Source organism: Kryptolebias marmoratus, linkage group LG7, assembly GCF_001649575.2.
Source record: "Kryptolebias marmoratus isolate JLee-2015 linkage group LG7, ASM164957v2, whole genome shotgun sequence".
Lineage (NCBI taxonomy): Eukaryota > Metazoa > Chordata > Actinopteri > Cyprinodontiformes > Rivulidae > Kryptolebias > Kryptolebias marmoratus.
In genome coordinates, this window is record NC_051436.1 from 2,404,894 (window position 1) to 2,425,599 (window position 20,706).

At 36.1% G+C, this 20,706-nt stretch overlaps 1 protein-coding gene across 1 annotated transcript; it reads left to right on the forward strand.

The window, feature by feature from the left end:
• Nucleotides 1-4,172: 4,172 nt before the first annotated feature.
• LOC112449862 lies at nt 4,173-6,860 on the forward strand. Its single transcript, XM_025002487.1, has 2 exons — nt 4,173-4,243; nt 5,839-6,860. The coding sequence occupies exons 1-2, from the start codon at nt 4,192-4,194 to the stop codon at nt 6,756-6,758; spliced, it is 972 nt and encodes a 323-aa protein (XP_024858255.1). The 5' UTR covers nt 4,173-4,191; the 3' UTR covers nt 6,759-6,860.
• The last annotated feature ends 13,846 nt before the right edge of the window (nt 6,861-20,706 follow it).

A 20,706-nucleotide genomic window follows, 5' to 3' on the forward strand; every position in this document is an offset into this window, starting at 1 on the left:
TGCTTCAAAAAAACAGAGTATTCATAGATTTTTAAATAGTTTTTTTAAAACACTTTTAAGCATTTTTTAAACGGTCGTAAAACACTGTTGTTGTCTTAAAACAGGCTCACCATGTAACAAATTAAATTTCTGCATTTAAATTTATCCAGGAAAAATCTATTTTTTGCTAGTTGCTCAGCTAACTTTTTTTAACTAAAAAACTTTATCTGGCAAAGTAATTTTGTTTTTATTAACTAATGCTAACAATGCTTACATGCAGATAATTTACAGATAAATGTCGGAAATTTAAAATCTAAATGACGAAGAATTAAAGCAAACAGTGAGCACCTTTTATTTAACACACTATTACAGCTGGTTATTTATAAGGATTACTTGTTCAGAACCTTTCCGACTTAAACATATCTAAAGTATTGCTTTAAATGTAACAAATATGTTTTTGTCTTTGTCAGATTGTTGACAAATATTAACACACAGAAAAGCAAACTTTATGGCAGCGGTGTCAAACCCAGTGATGCAAGGGGGCCAAAATAAAAAATTTGGTCCTAGCCAAGGGCCAATCACGATCAATATTTATTATAAATTACATAAATTAACCTTAGTTTTAGATGTATTATGTCAAATCATTCATATAGAAATATCAATGACCTTTTCCCAGTTACAGATTATACAGAATTTAGAGCAAACAGACTTTAATGAACACAAACAAACAGATCAAACTTCAAAAAGCTCATCATTAGCTGTCATTTCTTACGCCTCACTCAGCTTTTAAGTTAATTTTTTAACATTAAAACATTAAAAACCTGATCATACAGAAATTAAAACTATATACTGTTGGCTTCTAAGTCACTGTCAGAGAAAACTTCACTAATTAGGCTAGTTTTTTTTTAAGCTAAATAAGAATCAGAGACTGGATCTGTCCCAGACTAGAGGGCGGGGCCTAATGAAATCTAAACGTTATCTTGGGGTCCGGATGAAATGTTACAGAGGGCCGGATCTGGCCCGCAGGCCTTGACTTTGACACATGTGCTTTATGGCAAACTAACTGTGATTCTTGAAAATGGAGAGAGAATTATTGTCTCTTTGTTGGATAACATGTATTCATCATGAAGTATTTATCGTATTAATTATGTTTTTATTGTTCTTTGTTCCTCTGCTTCCTCCGTCTCTGTAGTCATGTCATTTAAAACCTCTCTCTCCTTCAACGCCTCTTTCCCTGCACGCCCGCCTCACGGCTTACAGAGTGGCTTTGATTACATGTACAACTGCATCGTGTCAAAAAATGGGACTTATGCCATCCTCCCCTCCATTGTCACCAACTTGGCTGCGATCCTGCCTCTGTGCGCCCTCACCTTGCACCTGGGATTCAAGCAGCAGGGTTCAGGCGGGAGGATGAGCCACTTCAACCTGTTCACCTACCACATGGCCTTCATCGAGCTGATTAACATCTCCGGAATCACTATCACCTTTGTTGGCATTCAGACGAATCTGAACGTGATGACGATGCTGGGTGTCAACATTTACGCCATCGTTTTTTGTGGACAGCTGATGTTTCACACGCTGACTTGTGTGGAGCGATATGTTGCTGTCATTCACCCCGTCACCTATCTGGGCCTGAGAAACACAAACGGGACCAGAATCAGAAACATCACCATCACCTGTGTTTGGCTGCTGTCTTTTGCAACTACTGGCTTCCTATATTTCAGCTACAACATTTTAATCATCATAGTCTCCTACTGTTTTGTTCCCGCAGCTTTAACAATCATGTTTTTCTGTAGCGTTTCTATCCTCTGCACTCTGAATCAGCCGAAGCCCGGAGAAGCAGGCAGAGTCGGACAGCAAGCAGAACAGACCAAGCTGAGGGCGTTTCGAACCATCACCGTCATCCTGGGCGTGCTGGTCTGCAGATTTGGTGGAAATGTTCTCGTCAACGTTTTGCACGACTCAGTGACGGTCGGGTACATAGACGAGTGTTGCGTGTTGTTTTCTGAGTTAAATCTATCTCTGCCCTGCAGCCTCGTGTTACCGCTGCTGTTTCTGCACAACGCTGGGAAACTCAAATGTTGTAGGAGCAAAACTAAATCTGGACTAAGATCAAATTAAATTGTTTGTTTATAAAAAACAATCTGTTAAAAGAGCAGAGAATTGACACCAAAATAGGTTGTTTTGCAGTTTATTGTCAAATATATGTGAGAAAATGTCACAATCTTGTTTGTGTCTGAAGAAATTACAATAATAAATAAATTATTTAAGTAAATTTATTTTGATGTGTTATTTTTAAGTCAGTTTTTTTATTTAGGTTTCTTTCCTGTTTCTGTTTTTTTATTTTATTTTAATAAAGGTAAAAGAAAAATCTTTGTACAAGTTCTCAATATTATTAAAACATTCACCATATTTGAAGTGGACAGCTTCTTTTGGGGGGAGAGATTTATGGTTTTATACAGAATTAAATTGTGCTAAATTGTAAAATAATAGGGAAACAGTAAAATAGTTGTTAAAAAAGTAGTTGTCCTGAAAATCTATTATAACTCGTAGATAACTGACAGAAATCTCAGCACATAAATAAGCTTGCTAAATTAGTCAGTTTGTGTAAAAACGTCAAATTCTTTTGTAAAAAATTGTGCAAACTTTGATGCATATAGTTTTTAAACGTTCATGTTAGAAGTAGTGAGTACGTGAACCAACCAGAGTTCATAAACAAAGCTGACATGTCTGCAGAGATCAATTACACGGAGTACTTTGAATACGGAAGATATTGTGTTGACGCTGTCATTTGAATGTTTACAGACAAATGTTCAACCTTAATGGAAAATTTAAATCCCTTATCAAATCAAGTTCTCAGTCTGCGTGTGATTCTTAGATTTCAGATGGTATAAGAGAGTTTTCTTCTGATGTTTGTGCTTATGTTATATAACTATAAATGCACAGATATATGACACAGAAAACATGTAATTCTTCACTTTTTTATTTATCCTCTGATTTACCAGAGACAATTTGTCATTCACAACATACTGGTGAAAAAGTGTCATAAAATAATTGAAAGCTGTTTTAGTTTTTATACAGCAGTTGGCTACTGTAGAGTCTGTGAATGCAGGCTGGTAAAAATAAAATAAAAATAATGTTATTTAGACCAGAGTTTCACAAAAAAACTTAAAACAGCAAATTCACACTACTGTCATAAGATGTGACAAGTGCTGCTTCTCTCAAATGTTTTTTTTCTGATCTCCACACATTTCTTCATCAAACCATGTGTCAGGATTTGGGTTTTTGTTTTCAGTTTATTGCTTTTATTGTCTTCATGTTTCAGTTTGAGTTTATTGTTTATTTTATCCAGTTAGTCTGGTCTTAGTTCAGTTCTTGTGTCGTTTCCTGTCATCATTCACCCCTCCTCAGTCAGTCTCTTGTTTTCCTGCCATCTCCACCTGCTCCTCGTTAGTAATCACTCACCTGTGCCCACTTCACCTGATTACCCTCTGTCTTTAAAACCCGGTCATCTCCTCCTCTCTCGCTGGTTTGTTTGTCTGTTTCCCTGCTGCTTGGTTCAGCTTGTCTCTTGCACATGTCTGTTCAGTTTTTGGATTTAGTTTTTTTCTTGCTGCCTTGTCAGCTTTTGTTTTTAATTTTATATTTTATTTTAATAAATTAGGTTACTTTCATCATGAGTCTGCACTCTGGGTTCACTTCCTTTTCCCCACATCATGACACAAAGAGACATTTTCTTTTGATTTAATATAAATATGTGTGTGTGTGTGTGTGTGACAAAATAATGCTTGGTGTCATTAAAATAGGAAGGATAAAATGAATGAGAGTTGTGGACTCTCAGTTCATTAAATCCTTTCTTGAGGATTTTGTATTTTCTACTCATGCATGTATGGATTCTCTCTGTTTTTGACTAAAAACATGCATTTTAGGTCAATTGGTGAATCTAAATTAGTCTTAGAGGTGAATGTGTGCGTGTATGGTTGTTTGTTGTGTGTGTTTTCATGTTGGCCCTGTCATGCATTGCTGATCTCTTTAAGGTGGTCTCCAATCCTGGTCCTCAGGGCCACCATCCTGCAGGTTTTACTTGTTCCTCTGTTCCAACACATGTGAACTGAATCAATGGGTGATTAACAGGCTACTGCAGAACATGAAGAGGTGATTTAACCTCTGAATCAGGTGTGTTGGAGCAGAGGAACAAGGAAAACATGCAAGATGGTGGTCCTGAGGACCAGTTGTTTTCTGCTGGGACGAACCCATATCAGAGGTATATCATCATAAGATGCTTCACAAAACTTTTCATTTAAAGAAGCTAAGGGCCTTAGATGCTTTGATCCAAAAATCTTTATCCATTTTTTTAACTGATCAATAACATACATGTGAATATTTTCCACCGTACAGCTTTCCCTGCATTCAAACATTTATGCATAGTAATTAAAAAGAAAAAAACATTTGCATATTGCATGAAAAAGTCTAATGTATCATTTATTTTGCCTACGCTCATCACTAATTTGCCTACAGAAATATCAAAGATAAAATACAAAAACACAAACAAGTGTGTTTGTTTGGAAAATATATTTAAGGCCACCAGCACACTGACTTTGTTGATGCTGAGAAAAGAAGCTCAGGTTCAAAAATCACTGAAAAGGTAAGTTCTGTTTGTGAACTAAAGTGCTAATTATATTTACAGATAACTGCTATTTTTACTCCTGCATATAGACTAAAACGTTATATTTACAGCAATATTCTTATTTTAGAGTAGAGTAGTTTGTTTTGTTATTTGCACTACTTTGGCTTTATGACAGCATGTATCAAAAGTAGCAACAACAGTATCTTGTGTTTTTTTTTTTCCATTAATGCATGAAACACACAATCCTTTTGCACATGCAGAAATCAGACCCTGTCAGAGGTCAAGTAAAGATAAATTTTGGTCTGCTGTCACTGAGCATGATGATGTTTGAGGAAATACTGCCGGTTTCTTACATAGCTGGTTAAAGGTGTTAAAGAGTCATTAGATGCTCTGGTTTCTGCGCTGGTTGTTTCTATTTGTGTGTACAATGCAAACGTGAACAGATCGATGCAAGATAGTAACTATGCCGACACAATTTTACCATCTTGACAAACATAACATTATATTTTTGTTCAGCGGGGGTGGAAATTAGCACCCGCCACCGGCCAAATGCGGGTAAATATTTGAAGTGGCGGGTGAATTTGATCAACACACACGCCACTGTGGCGGGTTGGCAATTTGAACAGAAAAGGTGTTATTTGTCCTCCTGACATATAGGGGGCAGCAATGTGCTCGAGTTGCAGCTGTTACATCGAGCCGCGTTCCCCCATCAGATACGGTTCCCCTGCGTCTCCGTAAATAATGACTTATCTATTAACAGAATTGTTTAGAGGGGCAAATATTTCTCATTAGAAAAACAAAAAAAAATCAATTTTTTTAGGAATATAATGTGCTAATATTATCATAATACAGAGGAATAAACACAGTTAAGGACTTTTTGGTAAATTATTTTTGTCCCATGTTTTAGAGGGGGGAACCGATTATTTCAGACGGCTGTCTTTGCAACCATTTGTGGTCAAAGGTCAGAGTGAAATAATACCTCAGAAATAAAGAAGAGTGCTAATATTTATTGCTTTTCTCAAAATGTCATCATTCTCAACAGCAGGTCAATTCGTACTCCAGTCTCGTTGGTGCATGCACAAAAGGAACATATGGTTCATTTATTCTCATTTCAGAATACTCCGAATTCTTAAAACTAATAACCTTAGTATTCATTTCAGTGCGCTGCCTATAACTATTTTAATAATATGTTTTCCTTTCTACTTTCTTGTCTTGACCTGTCTTTCCCATAGTTATGTCAATAAACTACACTTCCTTTTCAAATACCTCTCATTTCCCCCTTTCTTCCTCTTTGACCATCCATGAGCTCCTGCACAAGTGCTTGAGCTCAAGAGTTGGTGCTTTCGGCATCACAGCCTTTGCCGTCATCTGTGTCCTCCTTGTCCTCCCTCTCTGCATCTTCGTTCTGTACCTGGGATACCAACGAGTCCGCCAGCAACATTCAAGCTCCACAATCAGCCACTCTGATCTCTTCACCTACAGCATGGTCTCCATTGAGCTGATGAACATCTGTGGCGCCATCCTCTGCTGCTGGGGTGCCCATGCTGATATCTCAGTGCTGGTGATGTTGGGCGTCTACTTCTTCTCCATCACCTTTTCGGCGCAGCTGTTGTTTCACATCCTGACCTGCGTTGAGCGCTACCTGGCTGTAGTTCACCCTGTTCTCTACTTGAGGAATAAAAACAGCATCAGACTGAGAACCGTCATCATTGTCTTTTCTTGGCTGCTGTCCTTTGTCGGGACCGGAGTCACGTCGATGGCCAAACACACGGTGATCACCATTGTGTCTTTTTGTGTTGTAGGGTTTGCTGTGATTGTTATCTCTTACTGCAGCATTTCTGTTCTCTGTGTCCTGATCCATCCAGTGCCAGGGGAAGGGGTTGGGGATAGACAACAGGTTGATCAGTCCAAACTGAGGGCGTTCCATACCATCGGGGCCATACTGGGAGTGCTGGTGCTGAGATTTGTGGGGAATATTTCCACCAATATTCTGTACGACTCAGAACAGCTCATAGAAGATCAGCGCTGCGGTTTGTGGTTGTCTGAATTCTGGTTTTGTCTGCTCAGCAGCCTGGTGTTACCTTTGCTGTTTCTACACAGAACAGAAAAACTTCCTTTTTGTCATCAGTCTGTGATGTCAAACAGAGATTAACAGCAGCAGCTGTTAGGTTTGTTTGGTTTACACTCGTTGCACCATCTGTACTAATCTGGATAAGTTTTTCTTTGATTCTAAAAAAATCTCTGTCTAGCAAAATTATTGCAATACCTATATCCTGCCATTAGGTGGTACGAATGTCTGTATTAACATATTAAAATACAGAAAACAATTGATTTTCCTGTGATACTTTTTACAGTTTCCTCTCAGTTATCAACTATTTCATCAGACAATCAAAGTTTAACAGCATTGGGATCAGAGTAAAGTGAGACAGGTGCAGAAAAAATAGTAAAAAAATAATAAATCCACTGTTGTTTTGGTTTTAAGGAGACAAAGTAATAACCAAAACACTTCATGAAACACTACTACGTCACTGTTTCAGAAAGGTTCTGTATCTTGATTCCACACAAATACAACAATTATGAGTCTTTAAAATTTTTCATATTGCAAAGCATTTAAAAATTCTTATTTTACAACCAAAATCTTTGCATGCAGACTAGTGGTGCAAACAATATTTAAAAAATATATATTAGTAGTTTAGACAGCGCCTTTATCAACTGTGGTTATTTGAATAAGAAAGGACAAACTAATTAATCATTTGATGTTGTTTTAACTAAAAACTAAAGCTACACATTAATTTTGTGTTGAAAAAAAATGTTTTGAAACACAAAAAAACGACATTAGGAATGTGATTTTGTCTGCACAATGTAAGTGTAGTGGGTTTTGTTGTTGTATGTTTATTTGCAGCTTGTATTCAAGAAGAAATTAGAACCCATAATCATTCAATAAATTGTATTTTTATTATTTAGAGTATGCAGAAAAACATAAAGGAGCTACTTTCACATCAAGCATCATTGATATTAAAAAACAATAATTGTCTTCTCTGGTTAGTCGGCAGGTTGTTTGGATAATATATTTTTACTAGAAAATATGGTTTAGGTTTTGTTTTTGCTTTCAAACGTTTGTAATTTGAATATGTGTAGAGTTAAAAGATGATATATGGACTTTAAATTACATACACAGTGAATATTTTTTAATAAAAAGTTTATGCATGTGTGTGTTTATGATTTAAAGTTTTACTTTTTCCAGTAATTCCCGACAGCCTGATCAAAGCACCTTTATGGTGGCCAATAACTCTATTCATATTATTGTATTTATAAAGAAGAACAAATCAACATTAGTGAAGAGAAAAAACAACAGGATTATAATCCATCTTTGTCCACATAGTATTAAAAATCACTCAAATCACTGAATAAACAGTATGCAAAACACAAAGTCCACACATATGCCAGCAATAACACTGGACATGCAGGTGCACAAGCCTTTCCAGTGGGCTTAAAAGCCATCTTAAGACTAAACTACTGACAGGGTAAGCTTTTTTTTTACAATATTATGGACTGATCAGCTCTTATCAGCTTTCAATAAGTAAAGATTAAGGTTACTTTTTAAAATTTACAAAACTGATAGCAGATTTCCACAATATCCTGGTGTAGACTCTGTCGTCCAGGACATGATAAATCAAAAAAGAAGAAAGAAAAAAAAAATGGACTTTTGCTCTGTAGACATTTTTCTTCCCATTCAGGGAGCTTTCTCAATTAAAAAAAAACCTGGAAAGTGTGGAGTTCCAAGCATTTAAACTGCATGAGATATAAGCTAGATTCACATGCAGATGAAACTCACATCCTTCACAATGGAGAGTCATTAGGGTTTTTCTTTGTTGGTTCACAAAATAAATGTTTTGGTCACATGCATCAAAGTATTAATTAAAATAATTAGTAAAACTGACTTGATATCAGGCTTAATACTCCATTGTACGTTTTAGAAAGCTGAAATCTGATCTGTAGTTTTTTCTCATTTAAGAAAAATGGCTTCTCTCCTCAAACAATCTGCCTTTTTGTCTAAAATATGAACAACATGACCTGGGAAAGCCTTGGAATCCCCCAAGAGAAATGAAAACTGATAGATGACTGATTTGAATTGTTTTTTATAGGACTTTATACAATGATCTAATTGTGTTATCCTCTGTTTCCTTCTTTTATTTCCTGCACCCTTCCCATGTGCAGACAACCATCACAATGGCACTGAACTCTTCAAACGTCACTCATCTGCCTTTCGATTCTTATTTCGAGCTCTATAAATTCCTAACTGGCTGCTTTACCTCAAATGTTGGCGTTTTGAACATCCTGATGTTCAACATCGTAAGCATCCTCTTCCTGCTGCCTCTCTATGTCCTCGTCTTTTATCTGGGTCATCGGCGACGCCAACAGCAGAAGTGGAGCACAACAACGAGCCACTCTGACCTCTTCACCTACCACATGATCGTCGTAGAGCTGATAAACATCCTAGGGGGCATTCTCTGCTGCTTCAGTGTTTTCGTTAATCTCCCAGACATCCTGATGTTGGGTATCCATCTCCTCCCCATCAACTTAACCGGACAAATGCTTTTTCACATCCTAACCTGCGTGGAGCGTTACCTGGCGGTTGTTCACCCTGTTACGTACCTGACCCTCAAGAATGCGAATGGGATCAGAGCCAGAAATGTTACAGTTGGTGTTGCTTGGCTGCTGTGCTTTCTGTCAGTGGGACGTGTCTCTGTAAAAGAGCCACTTGTTGTCTTGATTTTGTGTTTTTGTCTTGGGAGCGTTGCTGTAACTTCCATGGTGTTCTGCAGCATTTCTGTTCTTTGCGCTCTGACTCAACCAGGGCCAGGAGAAGGAAGTAAGCACTGTCAGAAGGTTAGCCAATCGAAGCTGAGGGCATTCTACACAATCGTTGTTATACTGGGAGTGCTGTTACTGAGGACATGTGGGGTTTTATTAATCACTGCTCTTCTTGTGTTAATGCAGCTGCGAGAAGAAGGAAAGTGTGGTCTGTTTATGTCTGTTGTTTGGTTCTGCATGCCCAGCAGTTTGGTGTTACCTCTACTGTTTCTGCACCAAGAAGGAAAACGGAGTTGTTTACAGAAAAAGGTTAAAAAATCTCAATTGTTATCTTTAAAGTTTTGTAACTAACCTTAATGACTTTTCTTCAAAATACGCCAGCAAAGATAAGATCTGCAAACCTTGTTAGCTTTATTCTAAAACTTGTTTATTTGTGCTAGAAAATCCTCTGGAATCAGGTTTGGTAAATATGGCTTTTATTCTCTGCCTGGTTTAGCTACAACCACCTGCTGTTCAAGTGGTCGCACCTTCAGTCCCACACACTTTTACAAAACTGCAAAATACTCCCAGTTTTCTTAATTATCTCTCATGTTGTTTCCAAAATCCAGATCATTTGGCTCAGTTCAGCAAAAAGCGTTTACTTAGCATTACTTCTTTCTTATTTAAGGTTTTTTCTTTGATCAAGAATTCCCATCACTATTAACAACAACTTTTGTGTTTGTTTGTCTTTCATAAGAAACACATGATGTTGTCCAACACCAGCTGATCCTTATTTAAATCATACTTTTCTAATCGGGAACTGTCAAACTGATTTTTATTAATATTCATGGTAACAGACTTTTTGTGTTTTATATGTCAGCAAAATGCCTTTTAGTTGTATTTGTGTGGCTGGTGTTTTAGCTTAGACATTGCTTTAAGTGCTCTTTTTAACATAATCTTCACACTTGAATACTGAAATTTGTTATGCAGTAGAAAATCATTATTTTAAAACAATGTTTTGTCTGCAAAAGCAGTAAGACAGCAATGGAGATTTGCAGCCAAAACTGCAAATGAAAACACAACAAGAAAAAAGTCATACTCCATCTTTGCCAACATGCTGCACCACAAATGAATTATTGATATTTGGTAAATAATATGCAAAACAAAAAGGATTAAGTTATAGGTTGATGGCATGCAGGTGCACAGTCAAAGCTGCAGTGGGGTGTTGTGCTTTTCAGAGACCAAAACTACCGTCAAGGTCAGCAAATTTTGTTTCATGTAAGATAGACTTTTTTATTGTTAATTTTATTTGAGTACAAAAATGGTTTAATGTGTGTAACAGTTATGTCACTGTAAAAAGAAAAATGTTGCAAAAGATGTTCAAAAAAGCAAATATGTAGAAATTGGATTTGTAAAGACTTTATAAACCTTGTTTTAAAATTTTTTTATGCTTTAAGGTTTGGATTTTTATTCAGTTGAAGCTGTTTATAAATGTTAGTAGTCATTTCATGATTTTATGATTTTTACGATTTTTTTTAATCTTGGTTTTATATCTGCTGCTCCTTCTTTCTTTGTCCGATTCAGATTTTTGTAATTATGGCCCTCAACTCATCAAATACCACTCATCAGTTGTCTCCACTCTCCTCATCAAGACTCGATAATTTCATATTAGACTGCATTCACTCAGCAGTGGGAATATTCAACATCACTGCCTTCACCATCATCAGCATCCTCTTCCTCCCTGTTTATGTTCTTATTATTAAACTGGGTCTTAAGAAATGGAAGCAGAAACATTCAACCACAGCAATGAGCCACTCTGACCTCATCACCTATCATGTAGTTTTCTTGGAGCTGATGGGCATCGTTGGGTTTATCTTCTGTTGCTGTGGTATCTACGCCGACGTCCCAGAGATTACTACCCTCGGTCTCTTTGTTGCCCCCCTCAGATTAACAGCAGAGATGCTGTTCCACGTCCTCACCTGCATCGAGCGCTACCTTGCTGTCGTTCACCCCGTCACCTACTTGAGGCTGAGGACGACAAATGGAATCAGAGTCAGAAATATTATCATTGCCTGTGTTTGGGGTTTGAGTGTTTCATCAGTGGCCTCTATGTTTATTGTTGATGAACTTTCTCTCATCTTATTATCCACCTCTACTATTGGCTTCTTTGTACTTCTCATTTGTTTTTGCAGCATTTCTGTTCTCTGTGTTTTGGTTCGTCCGAGGCCTGGGGAAGGGGTTGCTGATAGACACCAGGTTGACCAGTCTAAACTCAGAGCATTTTACACCATCATGTTTATATTGGGAGTGCTGTTATTGAGGTCTGGGAGTAATCTCTTAACCGTTATCAAAGTGGATTCAGTGCATCTGGGGGAGAATGAAAGGTGTGGGATGTGGTTGTCTGTTTTCTGGTTCTGTCTGCCCAGCAGTCTGGTGTTACCTCTGCTGTTTCTACACAGAGCGGGAAAATTAGCACTTTGTAGGAAAAACATTAATTCAGGGCAAGCCTCGAATTAGAAAACCGTGTTGGTGTAATAATTATCTTATCCATATCCCAGCTAAAGGTTTGCATGCTCTTCCTGTGCCCTGCAGGAAATAATCCATTCTTCTTTGTTTCCTACTGATACTGAAGCTATGCAAGAATAAACTGTACAAAATGTACAAAATACAAATTGTTTGTTCTTATTCAATTATTTTTTCTGTATTAAAGTGTTTTAGTCTTAGTAAAAGAAACAGTAAATACTTTACTTCAAGGCGATCTATTACAGCACTGGCATTTGATTGGATGCTTTTAATGTTATTTAATATTTTAATAATGTTGTTTTTGGTTGTATTTTTTAGGTTGGTGTGTTATTTAAGTACCCTTGTATATATCTTTTTAACACTAAGAAGTGAATCTTAATGAATTTGAATATTTATTTACTTATTGTGAAGTTTTGTGGATCTGTAGTAGACAATGGTTGGTTCAATCCTGGTGAAAATAAAGTTAAAAGACAGATTTTTATTTTTATTTTTGTGTGGGAGGAGGTTAATCCAACCACCAAACGGCTGGAAATATTTAAGAGCAAATTTCCAACATGCAAAACAAATCTAAATAAAATAAAAATGCAGCCATTAGTGTTATATTATATACTTTTAAACCTTATTACTTTAGAATGAGACAGGTTGTCTTGTTGCTATTATCACAATCAATCAGTCGAGTCAAATTAGATTTTTTTTGTCTTTCTGCCCAACAGAAAATTCTCATTCCCTGTAATTCTGTTCTTTAGTGTTTCTGATTTAAACTGTGTTGAATGTTTAGCAGTAAATGCAGGGTATCTACTCCCAACATATTATTTATTCTCCATCAGATCCTTTTTGTGCTTTTGTGTGATCACAATAAATTTGTTTTATGCAAAAGTGGGTTTCATTTTAAATTTTTTGCCTGTTCAGAATCTTTGATTTTGTTTGAAATAAATTACACTATTTTACTTTATTCGCCTGTGTGTTTAATTTTCTTTAACAAATAGGTCATGTGACATTCCCATCCAATTAAAAACAATAAATATTTTTACCAGGAAGTCACAAAACAAATCTAAAACAATCAATAACTGTTTTATTATATTACTAAATGCTGTTGCAGAGATTAAACAAGAGTTACTCCAAATAAAAATAACAACCTTTCAACAGTTTGTCTTTTAACAAAGATAGCAACAAAGCCATGTGTTCATTAAGTTCCCAACTGCAATGTTTTATCTAAATATTTCTTCCACCTACATGCATCCACTGTGGAAATAAGTACTGATTTTGAATTTGAGATTAGGTTTGGGTTTGACTATTTTGTTTCCAAGCTCTAGCTTTCATTAGCTTTGGTTGTGACTTAATTTCTACAACTTTAAAGACCGGTTTGTGTTTTAGATCTGTTCTGTATCTGTTGGTCTCTGTTTAGGGAGTACTGACTGTAAAAAACACACTTAGATTATTGCCAAAACTTTGCATGACGGAGTTCCTTTTTAAGCAAATCAAATCTAAGAAACTGATAAACTGAACAAAATCGTACAGTTCTGGATTTATTAAAAAGAGATGCAGCAGTGCCATTTTCTGTTCAGCCAGTTATCATTAACCAGTTGATATTAGATATTCTTGTATTAATATGCAGAAAACTTAAGCATATAAGACTATAGCTCTATGTAAATAAATATCAAACTATTGTTCTTTAATTACTTTTATTCACTGAAGCTGAAGTCACATGGGAGATTCATACAGAAAATTGTATATATTTCAGTTTTTTTTCACAAAAACTTAAATTAATCAGTGAGAAATAACAAATGACTAAGAGGAAACAACATAATTATAACAAAAGAATTGCTTCACTGTATTTATAGACGTATAATTTTAACCCAAAGTTAAGAATATGCTGCACATTGACTTATCAGGACATTTAATGTTTGCAAACATCAGATTTTTTGCTATCTTAGGTTTTTCAAACTAAGTAAATAAATAAGATGAGCACTGTGAAAAAATGAAGCACATTTTTATTAAAAAAAAAGTGATACTTGGGATACCAACATGGTAATTGGTGTATTTATGGTTGTGCACTTCATGTGGAGGATATTCTATATTATCAGAATTTACCTAAAAGGTAGCACAAAACAAAACAGTGACAATATTTACACTACAAGAAAAAACAGTCAAAAATATCGTTACAAATGGGATTAAAAAGAAATGCATGAACCATGGCCAAAGAACCAGATAGAACCACAAACATGCAAGTATTTGAATTAGGAATGAGGATTAATAAAATATAGCTCCTTTCACAAAACATTTTTGCAAATTTGTTTGACATATTTTCTTTAAAAATAGTCACAGTCATTGCGGGTGTCTCTGACCCACAAGAGCACTCCTCTGACAAAAAATATGTCCAGTTCTAAAATGCATGCTATGATAAAATATAAATATAAGTGTACTCCAATAGATTAAATTATAAACAAGAGGGCAGCTGCCAAGGTGGATATAAAGCAAAATATACGAGCAGAGGTGGGCAATAAAAATATTGTGCGTGGCCTAGAATGCAGATTTCCAAGCTGAGGAAACACGCCTTCCTGGTCACAAACATTTAAAAATCCACGAGGCTGCAACTGAAAGTTTTCTTCCCACATTATTGAGTCAAGTTTGAGGAGCCAAATAGTCTCTGATAGTTGTAGCCCAGCAGATACTATCCTTAATTACCAAATTAGCCAAGAACGTACTGCAAGAATATGAGCTTTTATAAATGAGGGCAACATTGAACAACCATTGTAAATGTGGAATGTAACTCAGCAGCGTTGATATGGAGACTAATCATAAAATGTGTCTTCAAGGCAAAGAACAAATTTGAATCCAGAGGGAGCCGTCTATGTAATATGAGTCAGGTGGCAGGTGAAAAATTTGTTGTGCAATAATTTGTCATATCTGTCAGCTCTTTTTTCAACACAAGTGACAATTAAAAATAAAAAAATGACAATGTTTTCGTTTTTCTCCTAATTTTTCTTATCTTTTCCTATTACCTTGTAGCAGAAGTGATTTCAGTTGTGCAAATCTGTCGCTGTTCTTCATTTAAAGATGTTCTTAAAGCACGTGAATTTTCCTGCCCTGTCTAGAAACAGCAAAGGTAACACCAGGCTGCTGGGCAGATTAAACCAGGTGCAACTTGTCAGTAACACACAAGCTATTTTCCCATTTGTTAAAACCACTATTTGCCAAATCATATTAAAAATAAACTTGATCACTAATACTCCCAATATTGCAACGATGGTGTTGAATGCCTTCTGCTTTGACTGGTGTATGCTGTCCTTGCCTCTGCTTTTTTCCCCCGGGCCTGGACGAATCAGAACCCAGAGAACAGAGACACTGAAAAAAGACACAGCTGTTAGAGACAAAACCAAGAGGCAAATCTCCACGTAGGTGAACACTTTGAAAACAGCCAACACTAGTCCAATAAAGCAAAACAGCCAAATGCAGCCAATGGCATAATTTCTGATTCTGATTCCTCTTTCATTTTTCAGATTCAGGTAGGTGATGGGGTGAACAACAGCCAGGTAGCGCTCCAAACATGTCAGCACATGGAAGAAAATCCCCCCAACCCAGTCAAACCCAATACATAAGCTCCCCACTGTTAACATGTTAACATCCATCATGTAGAAACCACAACAGCTGACAGCACATCCGAGAACAGCAGCCAGCTCCATGGTGACCACGTGGTAGGTGAAGCAGTCAGAGTGACTCATTGTTGCCGCTGAGGACGAGGAGCCCTTTTGCTGCAGTTGTTGATGACCATGGTACAGGATGAAGATGCACAAAGGGAGGAGGAGGCAGATGTTGGTGATTGTGAAGGATAAGTAGATGTAAGAGCTCGGTCCAGTGTTGTAGCAGTGCAGGTATGAAGGGTAGAAAAATTCAGTGGAGAGAAGATGTGAATTCAGAAGCAATTCATTGGAGGATGAGGAGTTTACAGACATTTTCTAGAAAAGAAAAAAACTTGGTTAGACAAAAAAAACAAATGTCTATTGCTCCTGAAAGAAGCCAGTCGAAGCAGATGGACACCCAGACGGAACCTGGTTCTGCAAGAGGGTTCTTCTTGTCAATAAAGAGTTGTTCCTCTCTGCTGTAGCCTCCATTTTTGAGATTGAGCCAAGCATAAGATGAGAGATTGAGCTAAAGTGAAATTTTAGTACAAGTTGACGCTTTCCTTAGATAGACAACTTTTTAATAACTGGCATTTTGTAATCTGCTGATTCTGACTTTGTATTAGTTACATCTTTGACCTGTGCCCTGAGATGATGCTTGTGCAAAATTGGTATTATATAAATAAAATTAACTGAACTAAAAGTTTTTTTGAAAATTTTATGTACATAGTATGTATACAATGTAAAATTACTTTGTCATTTGACCTCAGAAAACCAAAGTTGAATATATCTTTCCATATTCTGCTTTTATCACAGCATTCCAGGCCATTATTTTTCTTTTTTTTTTTCCATTAGATCGGCAAAAGAGGAGTTTTAAGCTAGTATGTCACCAAACTGTGGCTGCTGGAGATTAATTGGTGATTTAAAATTGCAATAACGTTACAAAAAAAATGGGAAGTTTTCAGTTAGTTTTACTGAAAACTGAAGTTTGCATCGAATCATGGGGCCACATTTTATGCAGTCATTTCTTTCTACTGTTCTCAAGTAACTGAGCTCTAAAGAAGGCTGGGTTTTCTCACCTGTTAGGTCAGACTGATAAAAAGATGTTGTCTGCTTTCTGTCATTTCATATATACCAAAAATTATTCACATTATTCTCAATTATACATAAAAATTGATCCAATTTTGACATATAACTTGCATATTGCAATGGTTTTTCTAAAGCTGCAGGATGTGAAAATGGGACAAAAACTGTGACAGAAACTGAACAAAATAAAAGTAATGATGTTTCAGTGGCAATGCATTGGTACCCTAACTTAAAAATATTAAGTTTTAACAAAAATCATCAAGTTTTCTAATTATCACTTCTTTAAATTTGTACCGTTTACATCAAAGACTTTGTCAAATATTTAAAATCACATTTGTTTAACATTATTAGTAATAATAGAACTGACCTTATTGGTGTTTCTGAGCTTCGTTCCTTGTTTGTGTAAACTACATTGCTCGGTCCATATATGTCTGTTCCATTTTAACTCTGTCTGATTTGAATTCAAATATGGTTTATTTGCATTAAACAATGACTGATTGAAAATAAATAAACACTTAAATCAACAACACAAAACTTCTACAAACACAAAAAACATGCAAAATCTGTGGTTAATATATACAGAATATAAAAGTTTAAACATGGTTTAGTGTTTTATTTATTTTAATTTACAATCAGAATAATCATTAAACCATTTCAGGTGTTATGTGATGTTGGCAATGATTTAAAGCAACCAAATTTAATGAATAAAACAAAAAGATAATCAGCAGAACAAAAGAGAAAACAAATACAAAAAGTTTTTTTTTTAAATAAAACTGTCATGGATTTTGTGGTAGAAGGATTTGGACCCAAATGCAGGCAGAAACAGGGAGCTCCAAAGAAAACACATTTATTTTAAAGAAGAAACAAAAATGGCTGACGTGGCTGCAAAAATAAACTAAGGAAAACTTACAGACAGCAGGACACAAGAGAAGGACGGCACAAGGGAATCCAGACAAGGCATGAGAGCAACAATGAACCAGTGAGAAGTATAAGGAAAGCAGTATTTATGTGTCTTTATGATATAAAATTAAAAAATAGAATTTAACTGATTGATGTACGTTAATGTTGCTGCAAACTCATGTGCAGTAGGTGGCGGTATGCACCTATTGTGATCTGCCATAATAGAAAAGAAGAAGAAGAAGAACCAGTGAGAAATGGAGGTGATTGGTAAGTGAACACAGGTGACAGAATCCCAACGAGGACAGGTGCAGATGGGTGTGGCAGGCTGACAGGTATTTAACTGAGGACAGGTGAATAATTATAGAAGATGCAGGGAGCAGAACTAAACACCTAACATAAAAACAATTGTTACAGATAAATGCATCTAACACAGATAATGCCTGGCTGTCCAGTGATTGAATCATCACTTTGGACCACAATAACATGTACTTTCCTTGCTTTGTTTAAATAGAAGCAAAGTTAACTTCAGACTGCTGAAGAGAATGATATTAATATTTAAATTATTAGGAAAAACAACCTTTATAACCACGACTCACAGTAAACTGACAATTACATAAAACTTTATAGTTTTTTACAAATGTTTTGCTTTTTTTGCACTGAAGTCATTTACTTCTACTTGAACTTTAAAATGTCACAAAAATGTACTTTAACATAAAGTGTGTGGCCAAACTGTTATGCTAATCCTACAGAGATGCCACGCCGATGCATAAAGTGTGGTGAGAAAGAAAAAGAGCATCTCAGCAGTTTGGCTAGTATTAAGAGTACAGTAGAACCATGAATGCCTTCAAACTGAAGAAAGTTTTTTTAAATTTTCCTCAATTCAACCATGTTCTTGTAATTTATATACATCGTGGAAAGCACAGTGGGGTCGTTAACCTGGGTTCAATCAGGCAGCAAAACTCATTTGGAACCACAATCACAAATGAAAAGTCAGATTCTGTCTTTGACAACATGTTGCACCGCAGACAATTTATTACTACATTTTGTTTGATCAACAAAATGCAAAACATAAAAGTGCTTGCAGGAATAAGTCATTGATGAATGTGCACAGGTGCACAGTCAAAGCTGCAGTGTCCTGGTGAGCATTTCAGAGACCAAACTACTAACAAGGTTAGTAAATATTATTTTATTCCTTTTATACATTTTCCTTCATCAGTTTGTTCTATATGTCTAAAAACTGTTTGTTTCATATTATTTATGCCACTAAGAAAATTTTTTTTAGAAATTGCTTTTTAAAGGGGTTTGAAATTCTTGTAAGTCATGTCAAATCAGATTTTTTCCACTGATGCTTGTTGATAACATTTTCTTTTTTCTTTCCATTCTGAATGTACTCTTTTATTCTTCAGACATCCATAATTATGGCACTCAACTCTTCAAATACCACTCTTCATTTTCCACCTTCCTCGTCCTCCAGCATCTTTGATTTTATATTCAACTGCTTTCACACAACAGTGGGCATTTTCAACGTCGCTGCCCTCATCATCATCAGCATCCTCTTCCTCCCTGTTTATGTTCTTATTATTAAACTGGGTCTTAAGAAATGGAAGCAGAAACATTCAACCACAGCAATGAGCCACTCTGACCTCATCACCTATCATGTAGTTTTCTTGGAGCTGATGGGCATCGTTGGGTTTATCTTCTGTTGCTGTGGTATCTACGCCGACGTCCCAGAGATTACTACCCTCGGTCTCTTTGTTGCCCCCCTCAGATTAACAGCAGAGATGCTGTTCCACGTCCTCACCTGCATCGAGCGCTACCTTGCTGTCGTTCACCCCGTCACCTACTTGAGGCTGAGGACGACAAATGGAATCAGAGTCAGAAATATTATCATTGCCTGTGTTTGGGGTTTGAGTGTTTCATCAGTGGCCTCTATGTTTATTGTTGATGAACTTTCTCTCATCTTATTATCCACCTCTACTATTGGCTTCTTTGTACTTCTCATTTGTTTTTGCAGCATTTCTGTTCTCTGTGTTTTGGTTCGTCCGAGGCCTGGGGAAGGGGTTGCTGATAGACACCAGGTTGACCAGTCTAAACTCAGAGCATTTTACACCATCATGTTTATATTGGGAGTGCTGTTATTGAGGTCTGGGAGTAATCTCTTAACCGTTATCAAAGTGGATTCAGTGCATCTGGGGGAGAATGAAAGGTGTGGGATGTGGTTGTCTGTTTTCTGGTTCTGTCTGCCCAGCAGTCTGGTGTTACCTCTGCTGTTTCTACACAGAGCGGGAAAATTAGCACTTTGTAGGAAAAACATTAATTCAGGGCAAGCCTCGAATTAGAAAACCGTGTTGGTGTAATAATTATCTTATCCATATCCCAGCTAAAGGTTTGCATGCTCTTCCTGTGCCCTGCAGGAAATAATCCATTCTTCTTTGTTTCCTACTGATACTGAAGCTATGCAAGAATAAACTGTACAAAATGTACAAAATACAAATTGTTTGTTCTTATTCAATTATTTTTTCTGTATTAAAGTGTTTTAGTCTTAGTAAAAGAAACAGTAAATACTTTACTTCAAGGCGATCTATTACAGCACTGGCATTTGATTGGATGCTTTTAATGTTATTTAATATTTTAATAATGTTGTTTTTGGTTGTATTTTTTAGGTTGGTGTGTTATTTAAGTACCCTTGTATATATCTTTTTAACACTAAGAAGTGAATCTTAATGAATTTGAATATTTATTTACTTATTGTGAAGTTTTGTGGATCTGTAGTAGACAATGGTTGGTTCAATCCTGGTGAAAATAAAGTTAAAAGACAGATTTTTATTTTTATTTTTGTGTGGGAGGAGGTTAATCCAACCACCAAACGGCTGGAAATATTTAAGAGCAAATTTCCAACATGCAAAACAAATCTAAATAAAATAAAAATGCAGCCATTAGTGTTATATTATATACTTTTAAACCTTATTACTTTAGAATGAGACAGGTTGTCTTGTTGCTATTATCACAATCAATCAGTCGAGTCAAATTAGATTTTTTTTGTCTTTCTGCCCAACAGAAAATTCTCATTCCCTGTAATTCTGTTCTTTAGTGTTTCTGATTTAAACTGTGTTGAATGTTTAGCAGTAAATGCAGGGTATCTACTCCCAACATATTATTTATTCTCCATCAGATCCT